General features: G+C 33.4%; 1 protein-coding gene across 3 annotated transcripts in view; it reads right to left on the bottom strand.

Moving 5' to 3' along the window:
* The window catches only part of VPS13B (vacuolar protein sorting 13 homolog B), an 804,491-nt gene that overhangs the window by 679,509 nt on the left and 101,204 nt on the right, over window positions 1–23,778 (bottom strand). For all 3 annotated transcript variants that reach the window (XM_007457167.1, XM_007457166.1, XM_007457168.1), the window contains exons 15-16: window positions 22,091–22,285; window positions 14,175–14,299 (exon numbers count right to left, since the gene is read on the bottom strand). In XM_007457167.1, coding sequence (XP_007457229.1) covers window positions 14,175–14,299; window positions 22,091–22,285 — 320 coding nt within the window. The remainder of the gene's footprint in view (window positions 1–14,174; window positions 14,300–22,090; window positions 22,286–23,778) is intronic.

Raw genomic sequence — 23,778 nt, 5'->3', positions numbered from 1 at the left:
CCTGCGCCCCGCAACGGGAAAGGCCACAACAGTGAGAGGCCCGCGTACCGCAAAAAAAAAAAAAAAAAAAAAAGATACTGTCACTAATATAAGATGTTGTCATATTATATACTGACATCAAGACAGTACAAAATGTCTCCCAGTGTTGTACACAGGTAAAACCAAATACTGAGGAAAGGCTAGTATTAATATTATTCTTCTCATAGAAAGAGGTGTAAGTCTTATAGTAATATTCTACAGTGCCGAAAGATCAAATTTAAAGGCAATAATCTAAGAAGGAACTATAAATGTTCATTTGGCTACCACTAAACAATTTTACTAAGTTTAAAACTTTTAACAAGGGAAATAGATGGATCATAATTACCTATACAACTTTATACCCAACTGATCATAAAATTGTATGCTGAAAATACCAAATTTTCCAAAAGCAAGATCGAAGGAAGCCTGTTCTCATTGGACCAACACTTTCCAGTTGTTAACATATGTTGCATGCTCTTTGTGCCCTTGCTAAAAGAATCAAAGGGAAAAACCTAACTAGTACAAAGATGAGTGCTATTTACTTATAGCTATGTTCTTCATGTCTTTTTTTTTTGTTTGTTTAATCTCTGAATGTAATTTCAACACTGTGTAGCAGGGAGCAATCCTTGTGAAATAACTTAGGCAAGAGTATTAGTAAACAATCGTCAGGCTGTTAGCAGACAAGGTACACACAAGATTGTCTTAAAGGCCCAATCCTACGTCCTAACAAACTCCCCAGACTAGAGGCAGATTTGGGGCTCCTGGGCACTGGCCCAGATCAAGTGCTGGCACTTGACCGTGGAGGTGAGGGCCCTTCCCCCTGGCTCCCTCTCGGCACTGTCCCCACATTCCTTTCTATGCCAATCAAACCCTTGCATTCTTCCTTAAGACCAGAAAACAGAAACCCTTTGTCCTTAAGCTGAACAAACATTTTGATAGGAAGCCCTTAATTATTCATAAAGTCTTGGTATTTAGCCTTGCACTGACCTAGACATTAGAAGACCACCAGTGCCCTCTACTCACACAGAAAATAAGACCTAGATGAGTCTCACAGAAAAACGACAGGCTCTCCACTCAGAAACCTTAGTTCGAATTTTTAAAGCTAGGAATTCATAGTTTAGTTCTTGGCGTCTGCATAACCTTGCATGTTTAGCGCTGGTTTGTTCACAGCTTGTTGGCAGGTGTCGCTTTTCTGCATTAAAAATGTTGCTCATCAAGTCATTTACCATTTTAAAGGAAAGCGTAGAAGAACCTTCTGGTACTGCCATCAGAAACTCTCTGTTGAAGCTGCTCTTGGTTGAAATATTTTTTTAAAACCTGTGACCTCCCACAGTCGACTCTCTCCTCATAGGCGACTCCTCCCTCAGTTCCTGGCTTCTACTGCAAAAAGACGCTCTACTGAGTTGACGTCCACCATCCATTTAGGCCTCGCATGTGGGGCTCCTTTTAGGAGGACTCAGCTCTAGCTCAGTTCTGCTGGGGCCATGACTGACTCTTGAAAAACAAGCACCTCTGGTCACCCATGGTAGATGAGTGACTCGTTCCTACTGCAGACTTCTGCAGACTTCGTGTTTCTCTTTTTACACGAGCAGCTCCAGTCAGACTTTGACTTTTAGAAGTTGTTTACATATGAGACATACATAGCTTTGTGGCCACCCAACTTCAAGGGACACATGTCAAGCTCTCCAAGGGTTTTTTTGTTTGTTTTGTTTTTAAGGAATTTGTATGGCAGCCGTGGCAAGAAATCTCCGTGCTCTCCATTGGCTGCTTGAGTTCCACAGCTCAGATGCCAGGTGCCAGAGTGCTGCAATGCACCGCACACACAGGCTTCTTCGGCTTCAAACATTCCTGCCGGAATGCAGGGCAAAAGATGCACCCGCAGGGCAACTAGCTAACAAGCTGCCAGCCAGTCATGCCCTGGTCAGCCTACAACAAGGGAATCGAGATAGGCCATTACTTTTACCATGAGCCAACTGCCCTCACTAAAAGCTGACAAACTCCAGGGGGAGGAAAAGGAACTGAATGCAAGAGAGAAATTTTGGGGGTGACAGAAATGTTCCATATCTTGATTTTGATGGTGGCTACATGACTACATACATCTGTCAAAAATCACTGAATTGTTGTCACATAAAATTGTTGAATTTTGTTGTATTTAAATTATAGTCTAATTTTAAAATGAAAATAATGTTACTGAAAACACTGGTATAATTAATATTATAAACCATTAAAGAGAACTTTATAAACCACATTCTACACAGCTCCAAAGTACTATGAAAGCTTGCTACAGTTATATAGTATTTTCAGGTGTAACCAGACCCCTAAGTATTTTTGTAATTTTTAAAACTACTCACAGGGAGTTTATGAGAATAAAATAAGAATACTTTGAGAAATAAATTAAGTACTAAAAATTAAGTATTCACCTTCAAATATTATTCCTCCAAAAAAATAGTTAAAAGAAAAAACATAGTGAAACTAAAAAGAAACTAACATCTAGAAATACAAACTCCAAGAGCACTCATATATCTGAATGTTTGCATTTATCAGAGAGAATAAAAATGTAAGATATTCAAGAATGGTTCATTTAACTTATATTTCTCTTTAGATGCTAGAATCTATGAGAACAGTTGCTTTAGAATATTAGAGCTTCGCTTATTTAAAAAAAAGTAAAGATGAACAAAAAAAGTAAACTGAGTTTGGGTAGTTTGCCTACCTTTTCTTCCTTAAACATTAATATGATTGACTACACCTGTTCTTTTTTGCTGTCCTCTTCAAAAGATAGAGTTAACAGATTTTAAAATATTTATTAAATTAATTAAATTCTAGTTTGGTTCATTTTAATTAACATTTATTGAAAATCAACTATATGCTAGGTCCTGGGGCATAAATGCAGATGTGAAAAATAAAAATAGTCAAGATGCAAAAATCATAAAGTGCTATAATGACAAGACTAGGCATTTTCAAAGTGAGTTAACTTACCAAAGATTAAAAAAAAAGAAAAAAAGGGACCTACTACCAGCTATACATCTCCCTGAGAAAGACAGACAAGTCTGATACAGATTAAATTCTATATTTATGAGTTTTAACACCAATAATCACAGAGCAAGAAGGAGTCCAAACACCAACCCCACCTCTATAATTTCTCAAAACTTATGGCAAAAGTTTATGTCTACTTGAGATTGAAGAGGGGGCTAATGACACAAAAGGATATTCTTAGAACACCACAGTTAACAGCAGCAACTGTAACAAGGTTTTAAAACCCCTCATCCAACACTGGAATTTAAATATCTCTGGGTAACAGTAAGGACAGTTATTTGTAAGCCTCAATACATTTTTTTTTTTTTTTTTTCCTGCGTTATGCGGGCCTCTCACTGTTGTGGCCTCTCCCATTTGCGGAGCACAGGCTCCGGACGCGCAGGCTCAGTGGCCATGGCTCACGGGCCCAGCCGCTCCGCGGCATGTGGGATCTTCCCGAAACGGGGCACGACCCCGCGTCTCCTGCATCGGCAGGCGGACTCTCAAGCACTGCGCCACCAGGGAAGCCCGCCTCAATACATTTTACCCAGGTAAAGAAAGCAACATAGAGATGTAGAATAAAAGACAAGTTAGTTGCTGACAATGCTGTGTCAAGAATGATCTTCAAAAACATCATGGTAAGTGAAAAAAGCCAGAAACAGGATACCACATTTTGTTTGATTCTATTTATATGACAGAAAAGATAAATATATGGAGAAAGAAAGTAGATTAGTGATGACCTAAGGCTGGAGATGGGGATTAAATGTAAATGGGTTAAGAGGGATCTTATTGGAGGGATGAAAATGTTCTAAAACTGATTTATGTTAACAGTTGCACCACTTGGTAAAGTCACTAGAAATCACTGAACTGTACACGTGAAAAGGGTGAATTTTATATTATATAAAGTATGCCTCAATAAAACTATAACATAAATACAAGTTAGCAAAGCTATTCCTATAAAATGATGTCTAAGGATGCGATCTTAATGCCAACTTGCAATACACTCTCTCATCAATGGTGGAAGGAACTGCTAATCTTGGGTCTGAATTCAAATAAACCTAAAATTAAATTCTAGCTTAACTATTTATAGATGTATTAGTATTCAGAAGCTAAGACAAAGATATGCATAAAATGTATGTAATAGTATGTCTCTCATAACGTTACTATGAAGATTAAAGAGATAATGCCTATAAGACTTAGCACTGCTTCTGGCACACATATGCTATTATTATTAATATTAAATCTATATTATTAAAATTCTCACAAATTTCTCACATAGACACATAAGTTGAAAAATAACTCTGTTCATGAGTTTTTCAAATATAAATTATATGCGAAATAGAAATACAAGTATTTCTCAATGAATATAGAAAGTAACTATCAGCATGAGCTGTGATGATGAAGTAATGATATTCTGAAAGTCCTGCCAGAAAAATTAATCTCAGTAATTTGTAGTCAAAGAATATATCTTCACATGAACATATTTATCTTAATACAATAAATAAAGCTTTTAATTAGAAGGACTTTATGGATTTTTGAGGTGTATTCACACTAAACATTATGATGTAGAAAAGTGGATGTTAAGAGTATAAAGCAAGGATACAATTAAAAAATATGTGCATTTTATAAATAGGTCTTAAAGGCCTTAATATAAGTTAACCTCCATAAATACTGGAGACTGTGTACATGTTAAAATAACTGCTGAGAAATCAAATTTTTAGAAAAGCTTATATAAAGCTGGAAAATAAAAAAACAATATGTTTAATTTATTAATTCAATTAGTTTTCACTTATCTGTAGGAACCTATATTTCAGTTCCAATCACTGTTTGCTTTAATACTAATTAGATGGTTTTCACTTCAAACATAAATCATTAATAAAAATTAAACATAAAAATATTGAACAATGTTAAAACATTACGCAGTTAAAAACTATGTAAGCATCTCCTTCCAAGGCCCAAAACAGCAAAAAGGACAATTTTATAATTAGATTTTAAAAGACAATATACACTGCTTCTTAAAGCAGTTTTTCTCTCCTTAAAATTCCTTTAATTTATTGTGTATTCTCTGCTGACATGAGGGCAGGTATCTTGCCTATTTTGTTTATTTGTTTGTGCATCTCTAGCCAGGCCCTGCAGAGTGTAAGGCACGCAGTGGGCATTCATCACCTATCTGTGGAATAGACCTGAATGAATAATAAAGAACAAGCTCAAGTATGCAAAAAGGCAGACAAACATAGTGGAAAACTTCCCTGGAGTTTAAAAAAAAAAAACTGTAACGGATTGGGGAACATTGTTCAAAAATTGAAGAAAATATGCATCCTGTCTATTCTGGTCAGCCTTCCCTGCTTTAATCAACACGATGAAGACACAAAAAAAGAATTAAGCATTTTTAAAAAGGCAGCAGAAGACAAAAACAGTATGAGCAAAACAAAAAAAGATTCTAAGAAATATGCAAAAAATGCTTGATTTATAATGAAAAGATGGCTACATTAACAAAATAGGGCAAGTCACACAACACAGAATCCCACAAGATGGAAGATTAAGTTACATTAAGTACAGAGCATCCAGCATGAGTCCACTGTTGTATGTCTGACCTGAGATTACAGTTCATATAAAAATATAGCACCTTAGTACACAATGTAAGTAAGACCTAACCATTTGCTACAAAGGGAGCTATTACAATAAAAAAGAAAAAAAATTCAGCAAGTTATCCAAATCAAAAAAGAAAACCGTAATGAGAACAGTTTGCACTATGAACTTTCCAAATCAAATTTACCATGTGATGTAATGGAGAAATTGATCAGATGGGCTATTTTCATTGTGATCATGTTTAACCATCTCTAATGTATAGGCTAATGAGATAAAATAAAGCACGCATATTTTGTTTCCTTTAAGGCTGTAAAATTTGAACTTACCCCACACTTAGGGTCTCACAAGATAGAACATTCTTGTGTGCTCAATCTAAAATTTCAGATGGACAAAAAAATGTATTTTCTAAGGAAATTCAAAGTTGACACACAAAATGAATGCATGAATTGAGCCAAAGACAAATGAAGATTGCTGTATGTCTCACTTTCAAACTTCCCTAAGCTTCTTTAAAAGATCTGTAAATTTTTAAGAACTGTACAGCTATTTGACTGGAATAGATGCCATTCACATATTTCGATAAGTCTGAATCTTACTTTGATGAAGAAATATTTGATTCGCCTATCTTTCATTCACTTGATTCACCTATCTTTGAAACAGAAACCTGTATCTGCAATGTATGTCCATTTCAAGAGGATGTGACAGAGCAAAAAAGCAAACAATGCTGGATTTTTCAGAGACTAACATATGAATCCCAGTCTATCCTGAAATGTTTAGCTATGTGACCATACACAGATAAGTGTTCATATCTGCTTGTATTTGTTAAAACATATTCTCTATCATCAGATTGTTAAACTCAACGTTAATATCTATCACTAGAGAAATAATTTGTAATCAGAGTATGTGCCTTGGCTGAACTGATTTACCATTTGATAATACTTCAAAGAGCTATATTTCAATATTCTCTTCGATTTCAAATTGAATAGCAATGAGCACTAGGCCTATGATAGTATTTTTTTAAATAAATAATACTCACGAAAATAATTTTGGATTCCTTTAGCATTACCTATTTTTTTAAGTTTCCATAATTAATAAGTCTTACTGCTAATAAAAAATGTGATGAAGCAAATATGCATATGGATTTCAAAACATGACATATATATATGTCCACCCAGAATGGGAACCATGAGGTGTTTATAAATTCATGTTAAAAATAGGTACTAAGAACCCAACCTTCCTACTATTTCTAAAACCTTCTATGTCCTCCTAACCTATTCCGAATAAAAGAAAGTAATGAGCTGAATGGTCATTTGATTTAATTGTTCATTTGTTTTATTTGTTCATTTGTTTTAATTTTTTATTTTGCAGTACTGAACTTGTCTATAACCTAAAGACTTATAAATTCCATATGTCAAGCACTATATCTACCTTTTGCAGAGCTTAACAGATATATAACTTTAAAACATGAGAAGAAAATTAAGCAGAAAAAGATCTCCCTATACCACAGAAAGTCACAAAATCATTTTGCAGAAAAACAATCTATTATAAGTAAGCCATCTCACAAACAGTAAGAGCAAAAAATACTGTGAAGATAAACTTGTAAACAACCCAAAGAATTCTAACAAATTCATCTCTTTCTTCTCTTCCCCAAATTAAGCAGACCTATTCCAAATAAACACATTACCACTTTTTACTTGCTTAAGCTATACCAATTCTTAAGAAAAACTGTGTCAAATCTAAAAGTTAACATTTCAAACAAAAAGTAAATGATATAAAGGACGTAAACTCAGCTTCTGGCTTTGGAGTTAAAGTAGACAGACTTAACATTGAAAAGCAATGCAGTCCCACAGAATTGGATGAAAAATTTACAAAATCACATATATATAATAGGGGATTAATATACAGAATATATAAGGCACACCTTCAAATCAACAATAAAAACAATCCAATTTAAATATGGGCAAAGGACTTAAATATATGTTTCTCCAAAAATGATTATAAGTGGCCAATAAGCACTTGAAAAGATGGCGGAAGTAGGGGGTTGGGTGAAACAGGTAAAAGGGATTGAGAGGTACAAGCTTCCAGTCATAAAATAAATAAGTCATGGGGATATATATACAGTATAAGGTATATAATCAATAATAATGTAAAAACTTTGTATGGTAACATGGTCACTAGACTTACCATGATCATTTCATAATTTATTTAAATGCTGAATCACTATGTTGTGCATCTGAAACTAATATACTATTGTATGCAAACTATACTTCAAAAGAAACCAATAATTATTAGAGAAATGCAAATGAAAACCACAATGAGATATAATTCCATATTCAATAGGATGGCTGTCATCAAAAAATGGAAAATAACAAGAGTTGGTAAGGAAGTGGAGAAACTGGAACCCTTGTGCACTGTTGATGGGAATGATGGTACAGTCACTGTGAAAAACAGAATAGCAATTTCTCAAAAACTTAAACATAGAATTATCATATGATTCAGCAATTCTACTTCTAGGTATATACCCAAAAGAACTGAAAGAAGGGACTCGAACAGATTATTTGTACATGCATGTTCACAGCAGCATTATTCACAATAGCTAAAAGGTAGCAATAACCCAAATGTCCACTGATGTATAAATAAACAAATTGTGGTATTTACATACAATGAAATATTATTCAAACTTAAAAAGGAAGGAAAGGAAGGAAAGGGGGGAAGGGGGAGGGGAAGACACTTTGATATATTCTATAGCATGGATGAATCTTGAACCTTTACACTAAATGAAATATGCCAAACACAAAAGAACAAATATTCAATGATTCCATTTACACGTGGCATCTAAAATAGTCAAATTCATAGGGACAGAAAGTAAAATAGTAGTTACCAGGAGCTGAAGGAAGGGAGTAATGGGAGTTATTGTTTTAATGGGTACAGAATATAAAATTTCTGGATAGTGGTAATATGAATAGTGGTAACAGCAGCACAACAACGTGAATGTACTTAATGCCACAGAACTTACACTTAAAAATGGTTAAAATGGTAAATTTTACCATGATAAAAATTAAAATAATAATAATTTTTAGAGCGGTGTGATACAGTTGAAGGAGCCCTGAATCAAGAAAATGAAAATCAAATCGAGGCCCTGATATTAACTGTGTGCTCTTAACTAAGTAACTTGACCTCTCTGGGATTCAGTTTTTTCATCTTTGAAATGAGAAGACTGTAATAGATGATGTCGGTGTCTCTTTTCAGTTCAAAACATTCCATGAAATCATATTCCAGATGCCAGAAGAACCAAAGCTGAAAATCAGGCTGCTGCCACTCAAGTGGAGATAAGAGAATTATCATCTCAGTTAAATTTTACCAGTTTTAAGACATTCTGCTACAGAGAATGTGAATCACAAAAGCAGACAGATGAAAATAAACACAGCTTTGGAAACAAGGGAATTAAAAAGATCTATCTCCAGGAACATTAAAAACACCCAACTCTATGTTCCTAAGGCCTCAAACTGGGCAGTTAAGCAAACACCATTTTCAGTCCTGTTGGGTGGGTTACTTATTCTCTGTTTGCTAATAAATATTATGGGCATTTTTGTTACACTTGAAGGGCCCAGCTTCCATTAAAGCTAAAAGCATTTACTCTGGTGTTACAGCAGAAAAATGGCTGCTTCAGTTTCCATTTCAGGGAGGCAAAAGGATCACCTCTCCTTATCAATACCATGAACCTACTAGCACCAAATCCTGTATTTCCTATTTAACACTGAACTCAAACACAGATTCCACAGAAGCATCTTCCTCCCACAAATAAACTGTTCAATAACTTCACTAGTCAAAACCAAGCTATCTGGCACTGTGCTAAGTAAGGAATGGATACTTAGATGGATCCCTTAATCTTGTAAAGAAATACGTGTTTTCCCACATTCCTTTGAGTATGAAAATGGCTCATGACATAAATAAGCAATAATTATGAAAAAGAAGAAACATGAAACATTTTCATTCAATATGAGAAAGAGCTTTAGAGCTGCCCAACAATGAATCTGGCTGCCTCAGAAAGTAGCTAACTCCCTTTGAATAAAATGTTCAAGCCTTGGATAGATGACCATAAATCAAAGCTATGTCATAAAAACTCAGAAATTGAGATAATACCTAAGATTCCACCTAACTCTAATAAACTTCAATTCTACAAGATTAGCAGCACAGTAGTATCTATATACTATTAATTGCTACTAGGAGAATTCAGACTTACTAGCTGTACTATCCTAACTAGCCTCTCTACACATGGAAATTCATATTTACTATAAGGCACGAAAGTATATTGAGCTTTTCAAAGATGATTAACAAAAGATAATTTATATCTTCACTCCTTTCGGGTAAGGAAGAACTTTCGAATCAAATAACCCTCCATGAGAATCCTTGTCCAGCCACTATGTGACTTTGGACAAGTTATGTAACCTCTCTGAGTTTTTTTAGTGTTATAAGAGGGAATATCACCTAACCTCACAGGGTTGTTACGAAAACTTTGTTAAACTAAGTGCCTAACACTGTATAGAAAAGTACAGTATTCTCTTTCAAATCCTACCCATTCTTTAATAACCTGCTTGAAAGTTACCTTCTCCATTTTCTCCATGACTTTCTAAGCCAAACTAATTTTTCTCTGAACTTCCAAAATTTATTTATAAGTAAGATCACATTTTTGAACCCTCAATTATAGGAGAAACTATATTATGGTTGTAGTTTAACAGCCTGATCAGAAAGTAATGCGCTAATGAATATCTGATTAACTGGTTTAACTATTTTTAAGTGTTCATATTAAAAAGTGTAGATATCCTTATTTGTGTACAAGTCCAGGCCCAAGGTAGTCTTCCAAATTCCTCCCCTACTGTATCCCTTCACAGATCTAAATGGACTAACCCTGACTGTGTCCAGACAATATTGTCACCTAGAAGCCTCTACACCCTAACCAGCCTCTGAATACCTGGGTATCTAACTGATTCAGCCATTAAAGCCCAATTCCAATGCCACTTCTCTGAAGCCATTCCTGAGGTCCTAGAGAAATTCTCTAATTTTTTTAAACTAACAAGAAAGACATTCCGCTTAATTTTGCAATTTTGCAATTTAATGACAACTGTTTTCATATGTGTCTGTGTCCTCCCCTACTAGACTGTAAGTCTTCGTGGTGAGGGGATATCTTGTACCCTCACTGCATTCTACTTTATTCTTTCCCCAATCCCAACACTTAGCACAATGCCCATCAAGACACAGAAAAATGAAAAATATTTAATGACATCTAATGTCCCCTAATACAACTGAAGCATCTTAAGGGAAAGAAAAAGCAAAGGAATAAAAAAAGAAATTGACACAAACTTCAGGCACCTATTTTTAAATTAAAACTGCAGATCAAGAATGTGTAAATCGTCAATGTTCATGCAATATAACATTGTATACTGACAAAGGCAAACTATCTAAAAACTACATTACACAGTATAGATGAATCTCACAAATTATTTTAAGTGACAGAACCAGTCAAAAAGGAATATATGTTGTATGATTCCATTTATATTAAATTCAAGAATATATGCTATTAGATACCAGGATAATGGTTAACACTAGAGGAGGATGAAAGAGAGAGGCTTTTGGGATGCTGATAATCTTGCAGCTGGTTACCAAGCAGTTCAGTTATGAAACACCATAATATATGTACTTTTCTATAAGATATTAATATTTAAATCAGAAATTTTGAAAGAGTTGAAATGTTTATCATTTCTCTGTTTTGAAAAAAATGTTAAGGCCAAGAATATATCTAAAAGCCTAAAAGCATTATCACTGTAGAAATTTATAAAATAACTGGACAGTAGACCAATGCTTAATTCTGCTAGCAAAAACAATGCTATGATACTTTATTGCCCTTTAACCAACCATTTACTGCCCTTTTTTAAACATCTCATATCGAAAAAAGAGTCAAGTTAAAATTTAAATTAATTGCTCAAGATTTATGTCATTAATTATTATTTGTCACTGCTTTTCTCACCACACCCTACACATTTCAGTCCTGTTCGAAGGAACTAAAAGAGCTAAAGTTAACCTGATATAAAAAAAATGAAAAAAATTTTTTTGAAAAGTTTATTTTTGTATGTTTGAAAACTATGTAATATAGAATGAAAGATACAATGTAACCAAAATATTTAGAAAAAAATAAAATCTAAGAAACTGGAGTTTTGTAATAGCTTGCTCATTCAGGTTAAAATACATTAACATGAACATTTAAATGGGAGAGAAATAACTTTTTTTAAATGTTACTTAAGCCACACATTTTAAAAATTACCAAACCTGATTAAATTAAATATTATTTGTTTGCAGCTTCATATATAATTAATATCTCAATTTAGAAATATTTTAAAACAAAAATTATACACTATTTTGCTGATTTAAGTAAAATCTAGATTTTCATTACTAACTCAAACATACCAACTAAAAAATTTTCAATGTGCTATAAAATGCCTTTGTTTCAAATGCTGTGGCCTGTAGTAAATATACTCTTCTCATTACTGCATGAAATATAAACACAGCTTCATAAATGTCCTTTAAGAAACTCTGAAATGTGAATTTTAAAAGTCCAAATGAAACAGCTTGTATAATTTGAGGAAGGGAGAGACCATGAATGGGGACAGAGCTGACATAATCCTTACTCACTGCAACAGTTAAATAGAATTCTCAGTTCTCATATGATTTCTATTTAATTCTATTAATATGATGTATTTTATCTGGTATTTTATTCATTTTACTTAACTAAGATACATCTCAATTTATTGAGTTTTGTACTGATTACTTTCAATTTAGAGTTGCTAAGAATAATTATAGTTTACTTTGTATTTGCTAAGGAACAATTTAAAGAAACTATTTCAAAACAACATACTTCTGTAAAGCATAGCAAAAATACCACTGAAAAAATGTAGAAGTGGTCTTAACTACAAAAAAAGAAAATCACATCCAAATAAATATTAGCATTCTGTGATCTCATGCTTTTAGTATTTAATTGGAATATTTTCATTTAGATGTCAGCAGATATATTTTAAACCAAATTTGGCAATATTTAGAGTAAGCCTTACACATCCTTGACATAAGCCTTACCTATATAAATATTCAACTTTTTTCATATAAAGGCTATAATTCACTTTGGAAATTTTGGCTGTTTTATTTTTTAAAAGAACTTAAGTGTTTCCCACGGTGAACTGCATTGTATCTAATAAACTTTTAGGGACATGAGTGATAAATAAATCAGCAGATACAAATATCTATTAAAGTTGATATTGACTTATCAACTGGGACATATCCCATGGTATTTTGTAATAGATCAGAATATAATACTTGGCTCAAATGCAACATGTAAACAACAATAAAAAGTTGAAAAGTGAATCTCTACACAGCATAAGTGCCATGAGGACTATGGATGACTAAGGACAAAATTAAACTTATCAAGAGAAATTAAGAATAAAGTCATTTAACAGTGATTTCACTTTATAGAAGAACTGGTTCCAAGACTGAATTAACTTCAAGTTCTATATTTTTTTAATTTTCTGAATCAACAGGCAAATTTCTTTGAAAATGTTAGCATTTACTTTACAAATTTCATTTTAAAAGTTATATATTATTAAAGGATCTATATTTTTAACAAATGAAGTACTTTAGATAAAGAAGTCAAATCTATTTTTTGAAAGTTATGTTGCTTTTCATAAATAACTAATGAAAATACATCCTACAAAAATAAGCTTAATACTAATTAGGAGGAAAAAGCAAAGATGTATTCCCAAATATTGAAATGATCCAAATTTTAAAATACAGAAATATTTCACTAGAATTTAATTTCATTTATTTAAATATTATTTCATACACTTAAACAATTATTTCTTTAATATTAAAAACACTGCTTTCAACTAAAAGAAAAAGGTATGATTAGTAACTATTGACTCTCTTTCTATAAATCTCTTTTAATTCAGGAAGAATGACCTCCAAATAAAGGAATCCAATACTAAATGAAAGTAAGGGCTAAAATCAGTTTCTGCCCAAATGCAGAGTGACTGCAAACAGACATGTCAAATATACTAAATCTATGTCATGGATATACTTTTCTCAGTGGTTAGGAATACACATGAAATTGTTACTTAGTTGAAAAATACTTTGGCCTTGATATTAATTTGCAACTTATTAAAAAATCTTTGTAACCTCTCAAAAAAGAAAAAAAAAAAAAGAAAGTACTTGCCCTGGAGTTCCTATACAATGTGAAAAAGCAATATTTTACTGTAGCTGCGATATGGATTGATAGTTATTACCCCAACAACAGTTATCACCACCACAAATACTATAACCTAATAGATTTCAGATATTTAAAAGAGATTTTTAACGTCTCAGTAAAAAAAAGATACATGAAGTATTAACTTCACATATTTTTCTAAGGTTTTATATAAAACTAACACACTGGCATAAGACAGATACGATTGGGTTTTTTCCCCTCCTAAGATAATAAGTGAAAATTACCATAAACCATACTTTAACACAATACTTACCAGCATGTGGACAGTTTCAGAAGTTTACCATAAAGAGCAGTGCTGAAAGAGGGAATAATCGGTACAGGTATGCAGTAAGATCCCCTACAATCCAAAGAGGTCAGTCCTGCCTGGAAACCAAATATCTGCAACAAAAAGAAAAGATCCAAATGTTCACAGAGACAAAGTTTTAGTAAGCACAGGATGAAATACGTCAGTTTCAATTTGCTCTACCAACAGCTGCACACTAAATATGTTCTGATGTCTTTTTCCACTTCCCAAACATCAACATTTTCTTCTATTAAATCTGACATTAACTAAGTCAGAATTAAGAAATTTAAATACACAATATTTCTTTCATATCCCTGCAAGATGACTCTTCTTTTGACCAATTTTAGGTTTCACATTTTATTTCTATACATAATTCTCATTTAGCATTTTACTGTCTGCTAAAATGCACATATTCTCTGTTAAACTGACTACATTGTGCACATCACAGATATTAATAAATCACTGTTATATCATTTTATTCCTAAAAGAACATTAACTACAACAAAAACAATCTTAGAAAGTATTTTGCCTTCAACTTATGGTATGCACACACAAAAAGGATATCCAAACATATCCTAAATAATGTTACATCTTTTCCCTTTCTTTTGTAAAAATAATGGTAGGGCTGAGGTTTTTCACCTCAGGAAATTTGGTACATGGCATAAATTACTCTTTATAAGTTTATACTTAAAACTAGCAGATCACACTCAAAAATTTTATAAGCATTCCCTGCAATTCCTGAAAACTACATTTGCCTTAATAGGAAGAATCAATGTAACATCACATTTTACATGAAACGTTGCTAAGAACTGAATATATTTCTTCTTCCATTATTTTCAATAAAGTAAATGTCTCAAACAGGAAACACTGACACACAGAGATACAAAACAAAGAGTTACTGTTTTCCAACAACATGCAAAAGCCGTTTAACCCCAACATTTATGTTTCACTATTATTTTTTATTCCTTGGGTTTATAAAGCATTAACTTTCTTATCTCTAGGATTAATATTAGCTGCTAAATTCTACAGTGAAACATGTTTAAAATATACCTCAGTAACTAATTTCCAATACAAAATACTTTCATTTAATGAACATAAACTAATGATCAATTTCTTAGAAAGTAATATTAAACTGCTTCCAAACAGTTTCAAAAAGCTATTCTGCTCCTACCATTCATCAAACTGACAATGTCAAATCTTTTCCTGTAAAGTCAGTTTTCAGTGAAGGAAGTAACATTTTGGAAAATAAACATTAGTTAGAATTTTGTACTTTCAAAGAAAAACTGCATTTCAAAGGGCCTACCTACTTAATTACTATCAAGAAAAATGAAAGTGATATACCTAATTGATTCCTATAAATCCTATTAACCAAGATGCAAGAAATAAAGAACTGAGAAGAAAAAGAAAAAAGCATGTTTCTAATACTTAATTAATCAGCCTTAAAAATTAAGTTATTCCACATTTATATTCTTTTAAAACTTGCTCTAAGCAACACTATATGCAAAGAACTTCTGGGCAGTGTACAATTTCAGCATTTCATATTTCCTCTGAAAGGGCCAATATTTAAAGTTTCTGAAATTTGCAATTATTAATACCGCTTAATACAAAGCATGATTATTCAAACGATGCCCAACCTCCAAATATTTCTAGAGTATAAATCAGGGTAATACTTTATCAAACTAGATTATCTGTGTTCAACTAAGAACTCTCTCAAGCCACCTTATAATATTCTATAAATGTCCCAACAGTATAATCACAGACACTATCATTCATGTACTCAGATGGAAACTGGGTGTTGAGGAGATCCCCTGCTGGTTGTCTGCAGAACTGCAAAGGACTTTGGGGAAGGTCCTGCATATTATTCTGTAATTTTTTTAAGCTTTTACTAAATGTACATGTTGTCCAGAGATGACTCCAGAGAACATTCAAGCAAGTATAAATTACAGTGAAATCAAAAATAATTATTTCAAAATAACCATCAAAGATAATTATTTCAAAATAACCAATTTCAACTCTCTCTTTTAAATCACAGCAGTAAGACACACAGATTTACAATACCTATATAACCGAGTAACTTGTCAACAACCCATGACCAAGATTACAAATACTTTATCTAGAAAAAGGAAAACCAGCACAGTATGAATTGAGGCTGTTTTCACCAGGATTGTTCATGTATTCAGAAACAGAATAAAAATACTTATTAACAACACTGCAAACCAACAGTCTGAGGCATCAAGAATGTATGAAGCAGTAAGTGCACCTACTAATAGAAGTTTTAGCTGAAGGAAATGCCAACTTGACTAAGATGACTTACACATGACATTAAATGAAAAGTTAAATATGCAGTGCCACCTTTTAAAGAATCCAATAAGAAAACAATTTAACTAAATCACCTCATTTTACATATGGGAAAAATGAAGTCTAAAAAGGATAAAGGACTTCTTCATAATTACCTATTGCTGGAACAGCAATATGATGTTTCATTTGATTTAGCTCATCTATTAGCTCACAATTTCACTCTGCCTTGCTCCCTCCCTCTATTCCCTGCTTCCCCTCTCCAAAAAAATATGGCTGATTCACCACTTACTCTTAAAGAAAAAACAATCTTTCTCATCACTACCTCTCCCCTCCAACCATCAGTAAAATTCCATTTCTCATCTGTCATCAGCAAAAATCTTGAAAAAGTAGGCTGGAAAATGCCACCTTTTTTTTTCAATTGCCTACTCATTCCTTAAACCCTCTAAATCTAGTTTCTATTCATGTATCCATTGAAACAAAAAGAAACTCTGGACTGAAACTGATACTTATATATTCTTTTCTTATGGAGAGAAATTAAGTATTTTCTCCTAATTTTTTTCCACCAACAATTTAAGTGAGGAAACAATAAATAATAAGTAATTTTTTTCATCACCCAGAATTTTTTAAATGAATGTCATGTTGTCACCTACACTTTTAATGAAATAAAATCCTTCAGAATCCACAAGGAACACTTACAACTCAACAATAAAAAGACAAAATAACTTCATTTTAAAATGGGCAAAAGATTTGGATAGATATTCTCCAAAGAAGATATACAAATGGCCAAGAAGCAGATGAAAATAAAATGCTCAACATCATTAGTCACTAGGGAAACATATATCAAAACCATAAGGAGATACCTCTTCACAACCACCAAGATGATTAAAATCAAAAAGACAGTAGTAACAAGTGTCAGTGAGGATGTGGAGAAATAAGAACCCTAATTCACTACTAGTGGAACAGTAAAACAATGCAAGAATCCCTTTGGAAAAAAAAGTTTAGCAGTTCCTAAAAATGTTAAAGATACAGTTACCACAGAACAGGCAGCTCCACACCTAGGTATATACCCAAGGGAAATGAAACCTGTGTTTATACAAAAACCTATACAGAAATGTTCATAGCTATATTATTCGTAATAACCAAGAACTGGAATCAACACAAATGTCCACCAACCAGATAAATGGATAAACAAAATATAGCATATATCTAAACAATGCATTATTCAGTCATAAAAAGGTAATAAAGTACTGATACATGTTACAGAATAGATGAACCTTGAAAAACATTATGCTAAGCGAAAGGAGCCAGCCACAAAAAACCATATGTTGTATGATTCCATTTATATGAAATATCCAGAATAGGCAAATACATAGAGACAGAAAGAGATTAGTGTTTACAGGGGGTAGGAGGAGTCAATGGAGAGTAAATACTAATGGTTTCTTTTTGGGGTGATGAAATGTTCTAGAATTAGATAGTGGTGATGGTTGCTTTAACGCTGTGAAAATACTAAAAATCACTAATTTCTATTCTTTAAAAAAGGTGAATTTATGGTGTAAGTTATTTCAATAAAATTATTTAAAAATTTAAAACCTCACAACATAACTAAAGTTTACCTGATCCATGACCCTCACGCTAGTCTCATTGGCCCGCCCACCAAGCCTAGATGCCCAGATCGCCCAAATCTACTTTCAGGAGTTCAGGACGTATCCCGCCCTTTTGTTATACCTTTATAAACCCTTTTATATCTGTGAACAATCTTTAGCACTATTTTGTTTCCTTAATTTACATAAATGGCATCATACTATATATACCATTATGCTTCCTGACATTCCCACCAAAAATTATGCCTCAGAGAGCTATCCATGTGGGTATTTATAGACCTCTAGCTGTACATATCTGTATATGCAAAAATTTCTCTGGGACAAGGGTCAACAAACTACAGTATACAGGTCAAATTCTAACCACTGTCTGTTTTTGTACTACCTACAAGCTAAGAATAATTTTTACACATGTACATTTATAAGTGAACTGATGACAGGGAATGCTAAGTTGAAACCCCAATTAGGTGAAATGTTATCCCAAGAAAAAGAATTCCTTCTTCTCATTAGTAAAACTGTATTACAAAACAAGAGTCCTATCTTACATTTTGAATTTTGTCAACTCAAGATTCATGGAAATTTGTTCTATTATTTAGGTACCTACACAATATCCTAAATTTTGCCTCTTGGCCCACAAAGCCTAAAACACTTACTATCTGAACCTTCAGAGAAAAGTCTGCTGGCCCCTGCTATAGTATATATATTGAAAATTGGAATGGATGGGTGTAAGGCAGATGTGTTTTCAAATTTATTAGATTCTGCGAAAGCACTCTCCAAAATGATACCAATTATATATCCACCAGCCATGTGTGAAAGCACAATTCCTTGAAACCCCCAGGGAAAACTATTTACTGGAGGTCAAAAACTCCCAAATCCAAAAATTCAAAGGGTTTTGATTCTACTATAACCTTCCTGATCTCTCTGAAGCATCTGCCATAGCTGATCCTTATGAGTAAAAGGCCTTAAATTTATACATTTTCCTATAGTTTACATAATGCTTTCACTAACTTATTTTTTATATATGTTTCAAACTTTAGGTGCCTTTCAATGTCTTAGCTACTTGATGCCACACTTATTCAAAAATGGGTTTAGCATTTAAATACAGAGGACTTGGTAAGACATATGAAAGTTTCACCTGCATGTTTTCTTCCATGCCAACTCTCAATTAATAAACTTCATTACATGAAGTGGGAACTATATACTATTTTGTCAAAGAGTCAATACAGTCACATTTACGTACACAAAATTAAAACTTAAGCATTTATTTGAGTATTTAATTGAAAATTACTTGAGTCTAAAATGCCAAAGACACATGAAATAGACATTTAAATCCTCCACTGTAATATTTCAACACTGTAATAATGAAAATTAAACTTTGAAAACTTCCTCAAAGGTTATAGTAATCATCCCAAGTAACATGAACTGCTATAAACTTTAAAACAAGTCGGTATTTTTCGTCAGTTCCAAACAGTCACAAAACTAAAACTCTCTACCAAGTCCTAAAAGTTTTTTTAAAATGTACTAGGCCACTGAAAAAGCACCAGAAATGCAATGAAATTTTTTTTAATGCAATCAAATGGTCAAGACTAAAGACTTTATTTTTTAGAGTATTCAATATTTTTTTTTTTTTTACTGTACGCAGGACTCTCACTGTTGTGGCCTCTCCCGTTGCGGAGCACAGGTTCCGGACGCACAGGCTCAGCGGCCATGGCTCACAGGCCCAGCTGCTCCACGGCATGTGGGATCTTCCCGGACCGGGGCACAAACCCGTGTCCCCTGCATCGGCAGGCAGACTCTCAACCACTGCGCCACCAGGGAAGTCCCGAGAGTATTCAATATTCTTAATACTAATGAAAAGTTTTTCTACATATATTATACTATGCCCAACACCTGACTTCCTGGGACATTTAACTTATCCATTATAGCTGTAGTCAAACTTACCAAAACTTTATCTAGACTACACTGTAACTCTTACATTTCCCTGGAAATTCAAGTGAGCATTTAACATATTAACAAATAGCAGTGGTAAACAACTATTCCAGTAACTTTTATGTCAGTATGAATGACAACCATATTGGTGACCAATAGCTTTGGTGACCATTTTCCTTGAGGATAGGGCATGCCTGTTTCATCTTTAGTTGAGTGTCTGCAGTATGGAAAGAACTCAGTATTTACCAAATGAATGAATCCCACGTAAGTAGAGTACCTTGGAAAGAACTGCCTAAAATTATACTTGCTTTGATAAAACAAGGCAAATATTCTTAACAATATAATCTGATATTCAAGTTGTGCCAATATTAAAAAAAAATCACACACCTTGGTGTATTAATTGTGGGAGTGAATAAAAAAGCACAAGTATGTATCTAACTTTCAAAAATACCTTCTGCTACTCTCCGCATGACATAAAACACTTGTTACAGATCATTATAATAATGATCTCCAAAGAATCATACTTTCCTGTGTCCACACCCCTTTGTAACATAATACTGTCAACTCCTCCATCAAGGAAGTAGAATTTCCTTCTCCATCATCTTAAAAATGGGCTTTGCATGGACATCTAGAAAAAGATGAGTTTTTCCACTCTACATGGTTTGAAAACAATCAAATTTTAACACCTTAAATTTAAATATGCCTGGAGGTGATCTAAAACTAATATCTTTAAATTGCTTTCTTTTTACTCTACAAAGACACAAATATTGGGCTTTCCTGGTGGCACAGTGGTTGGGAGTCCACCTGCCGATGCTGGGGACATGGGTTCGTGTCCCGGTCTGGGAGGATCCCGCATGCCACGGAACGGCTGGGACCGTGGGCCATAGCCGCTGAGCCTGTGCGTCCCGAGCCTGTGCTCCGCAGCGGGAGAGGCCGCGACAGTAAGAGGCCCACGTACCGCATAAAAAAAAAAAAAGACACAAATATTTAAGAACTTCAAAACATCAAACTATAAAGCATGAAACAATAAAGTCAGGAGTCTATTTTTGGAATTCTCTAATTTTCAGTACTTTACATAAAATTTAGTGCATTTTTAGTACTTATTCTTTTTTATCTTTATTAGAGTATAATTGCTTTACAATGGTGTGCCACTTTCTGCTTTATAACAAAGTGAATCAGTTATACATATACATATGTCCCCATATCTCTTCCCTCTTCGTCTCCCTCCCTCCCACCCTCCCTATCCCACCCCTCTAGGTGGTCACAAAGCACCAAGCTGATCTCCCTGTGCTATGTGGCTGCTTCCCACTAGCTAGCTATTTTACGTTTGGTAGTGTATATATGTCCATGCCACTCTCTCACTTTAGTACTTATTCTTGATTTCAACTTGACACAGCTTCCTTTAGTCCATAAAACAGAATTTAATTAGGTACATGCTATCTCTACTTAGATTATACATGTGTATTTGCTTAGCAAAAACACTTATTACTCAACATCTGAGTTTATCTATTTGTAAGTACCTACAGTGGGATGTATCACATATTTATTTAAAAAGAAAGAGATGGAAGAACTGAGCAAAGTCTCTAATAATTAACTTTACATAACTTGATTTAAAGTAATAAAGTTTTCCTTGGCATTAAGAAATTAACATGAATTCAATAAGAGGAAAATGACTAAAAAAAATGTATTAAACTTGCTTTATAAAACATTGTCTCTCACAAATATTCCCCTCAAAGAAATCATGAATCTTTTAAAACATCCTTAGTGCTCTTTTACATTGCTTATAATCAATCATATATGCAATCTTCAAAAATTATAATGACTATTATCTTACAGATATCAAACTATTAACACCAAATAATAGAAGAAATCTTTAAAATAGGTACACTTTTATTTTTATATTAATTATGCTGAATAATGAATATACCTATCATATCTTATTTAAATCTCATCTTACGGGGTACTAATTCTGTAAAATTACAACTCCAAGAAAAAAAAGATTTATTTAATTCTCCCGAAGCCAACCAAATACTAATACACAAGAAAATTCACTTTTCATACCTTAAGGTAGCAATGTGCATAACAGTAATGAAGCAGATTATCAGAAGGCTGAGTAAGGCTGCTGACCACATGCACCAAATGTTCAGCATACATCGGCACAGAATGTTCCAGATTAATTTTATCCACCAGTATCTGAATGGATGGCAAAGGCCGAAGAGACTGGAAGTTTGTAGTATTCATGAAATTACTTGAGTTCTAGAAAATAACAGTGTTCACTTTATATTTCAGGAGAAAGTGACTGATGTGCAATGCCCTCTATACAAGCTTCAGAGTGACACATTATGCAGTGATATCAAATCATCCTAGAAATGATGCCTTTCTATGGGACTCTCTTACCGTAACCAAATAGAAACACCTTCTACCTATTTATAGGTATATCCCAGATTTCAAAGAATACCTATTTACTGTGAAATTATCAATGCCCTTTTAACTAAAGCTTTTTATTTTTTCAGTCAACTAGAATATTGTCACAACGTGCCTCAGTACATTGAAGGTATTTTCTTAAGCTCAATAATTCACACACAAAAAAAAATCCTAGATATTTCAGAGCCTTTACCTTCTTTCCCTTTATACACATTTAGATGACTAAACGACTAAGTGCACTACTCAAGACAATGTGAAAAATACTCACAATAAGCAAAGTTTGCAGAACAGAAAAATTTCCGATCCACATCATATCTACTAATATTAAACATGCTAAAGGCTCATAAAGTCCTAAGAATCTCGAGGTAGGCTTCGTATTTTCAGCGTTACAGAATCTTTCTAAGCTTCCAAGTAAATGCAGATAAATTTCAACATGTCTAGCGTATGAACCCAATTAGCAAGCCACCCCTTCCAGCCCTTGAACTTATTCCCATACCTGTAGCTCTCAATGAGGAACAGTATGACCCTCCATCCAGAGGTGTGGAAAGAACAGTTCAATTGTTTTATGTGTCTTTCATTATCATAATAATAGGGGAACAGTACTGGCATTTAGCAGGCATTGGCTAAAGATGGTAAAACTACATACTTCCCTAGTCCAAAAAGCCAATAGTATCATTATTGAGAAACACTGTGCCTAAAAATAAGTTGAAGATACAGTTCTTCCTTTTTGACTCATTAATAATTTTTAAACCATCACATATTGAGCAATTACTTTACTAAGGGACTTTATTTTGGATTACTGAGATATAATATACAGCAAAGCACAAAATCTTAAACATAGAGTTCAACAAATTTTTATGTATGTAACCACCACACATTTCAAGCACCCTAGAAGGGTCTCCTATATCCCTTCTCAGGTAATATCAAACCCCCAACAGGGGTAGCCAATATTCTCACTTTTGTCTGTTCTTCGACTTCATTTAAACAGAATCACACAGTACATACTTACGTCTGCCTTCTTTCATTCAACATATCTCTGAGAATTATCTACTGTTCACTCTTTGAGTTAACACTTATCATTATAGAATGACTCTTTATTTCTATCAATACCTCTTGTCTTAAGCTCTACATTTTCTGATATTAAAATAGCCACTCTATCTTTCCTTTGATTAGCACTTAAATGGTGTATCTTTTTCCATCCTCTAATTTCTAGTTTGTGTTATAGTTTTCAGCTCCAGAATTTCATTTCGTTCTTTTTTTAATGGATTGAGGTCTTTTGAAATCTTCCACTTTTTCTGTCTCTTTCTTTTTTTTTTTTTTTTTTT

This window comes from Lipotes vexillifer, unplaced genomic scaffold (genome assembly GCF_000442215.2).
Source record: "Lipotes vexillifer unplaced genomic scaffold, Lipotes_vexillifer_v1.1 scaffold376, whole genome shotgun sequence".
Taxonomy (NCBI): Eukaryota; Metazoa; Chordata; class Mammalia; order Artiodactyla; family Lipotidae; genus Lipotes; species Lipotes vexillifer.
Note: the sequence above shows the minus strand (reverse complement) of the source record. Positions and strands in the feature narration are given on the sequence as shown.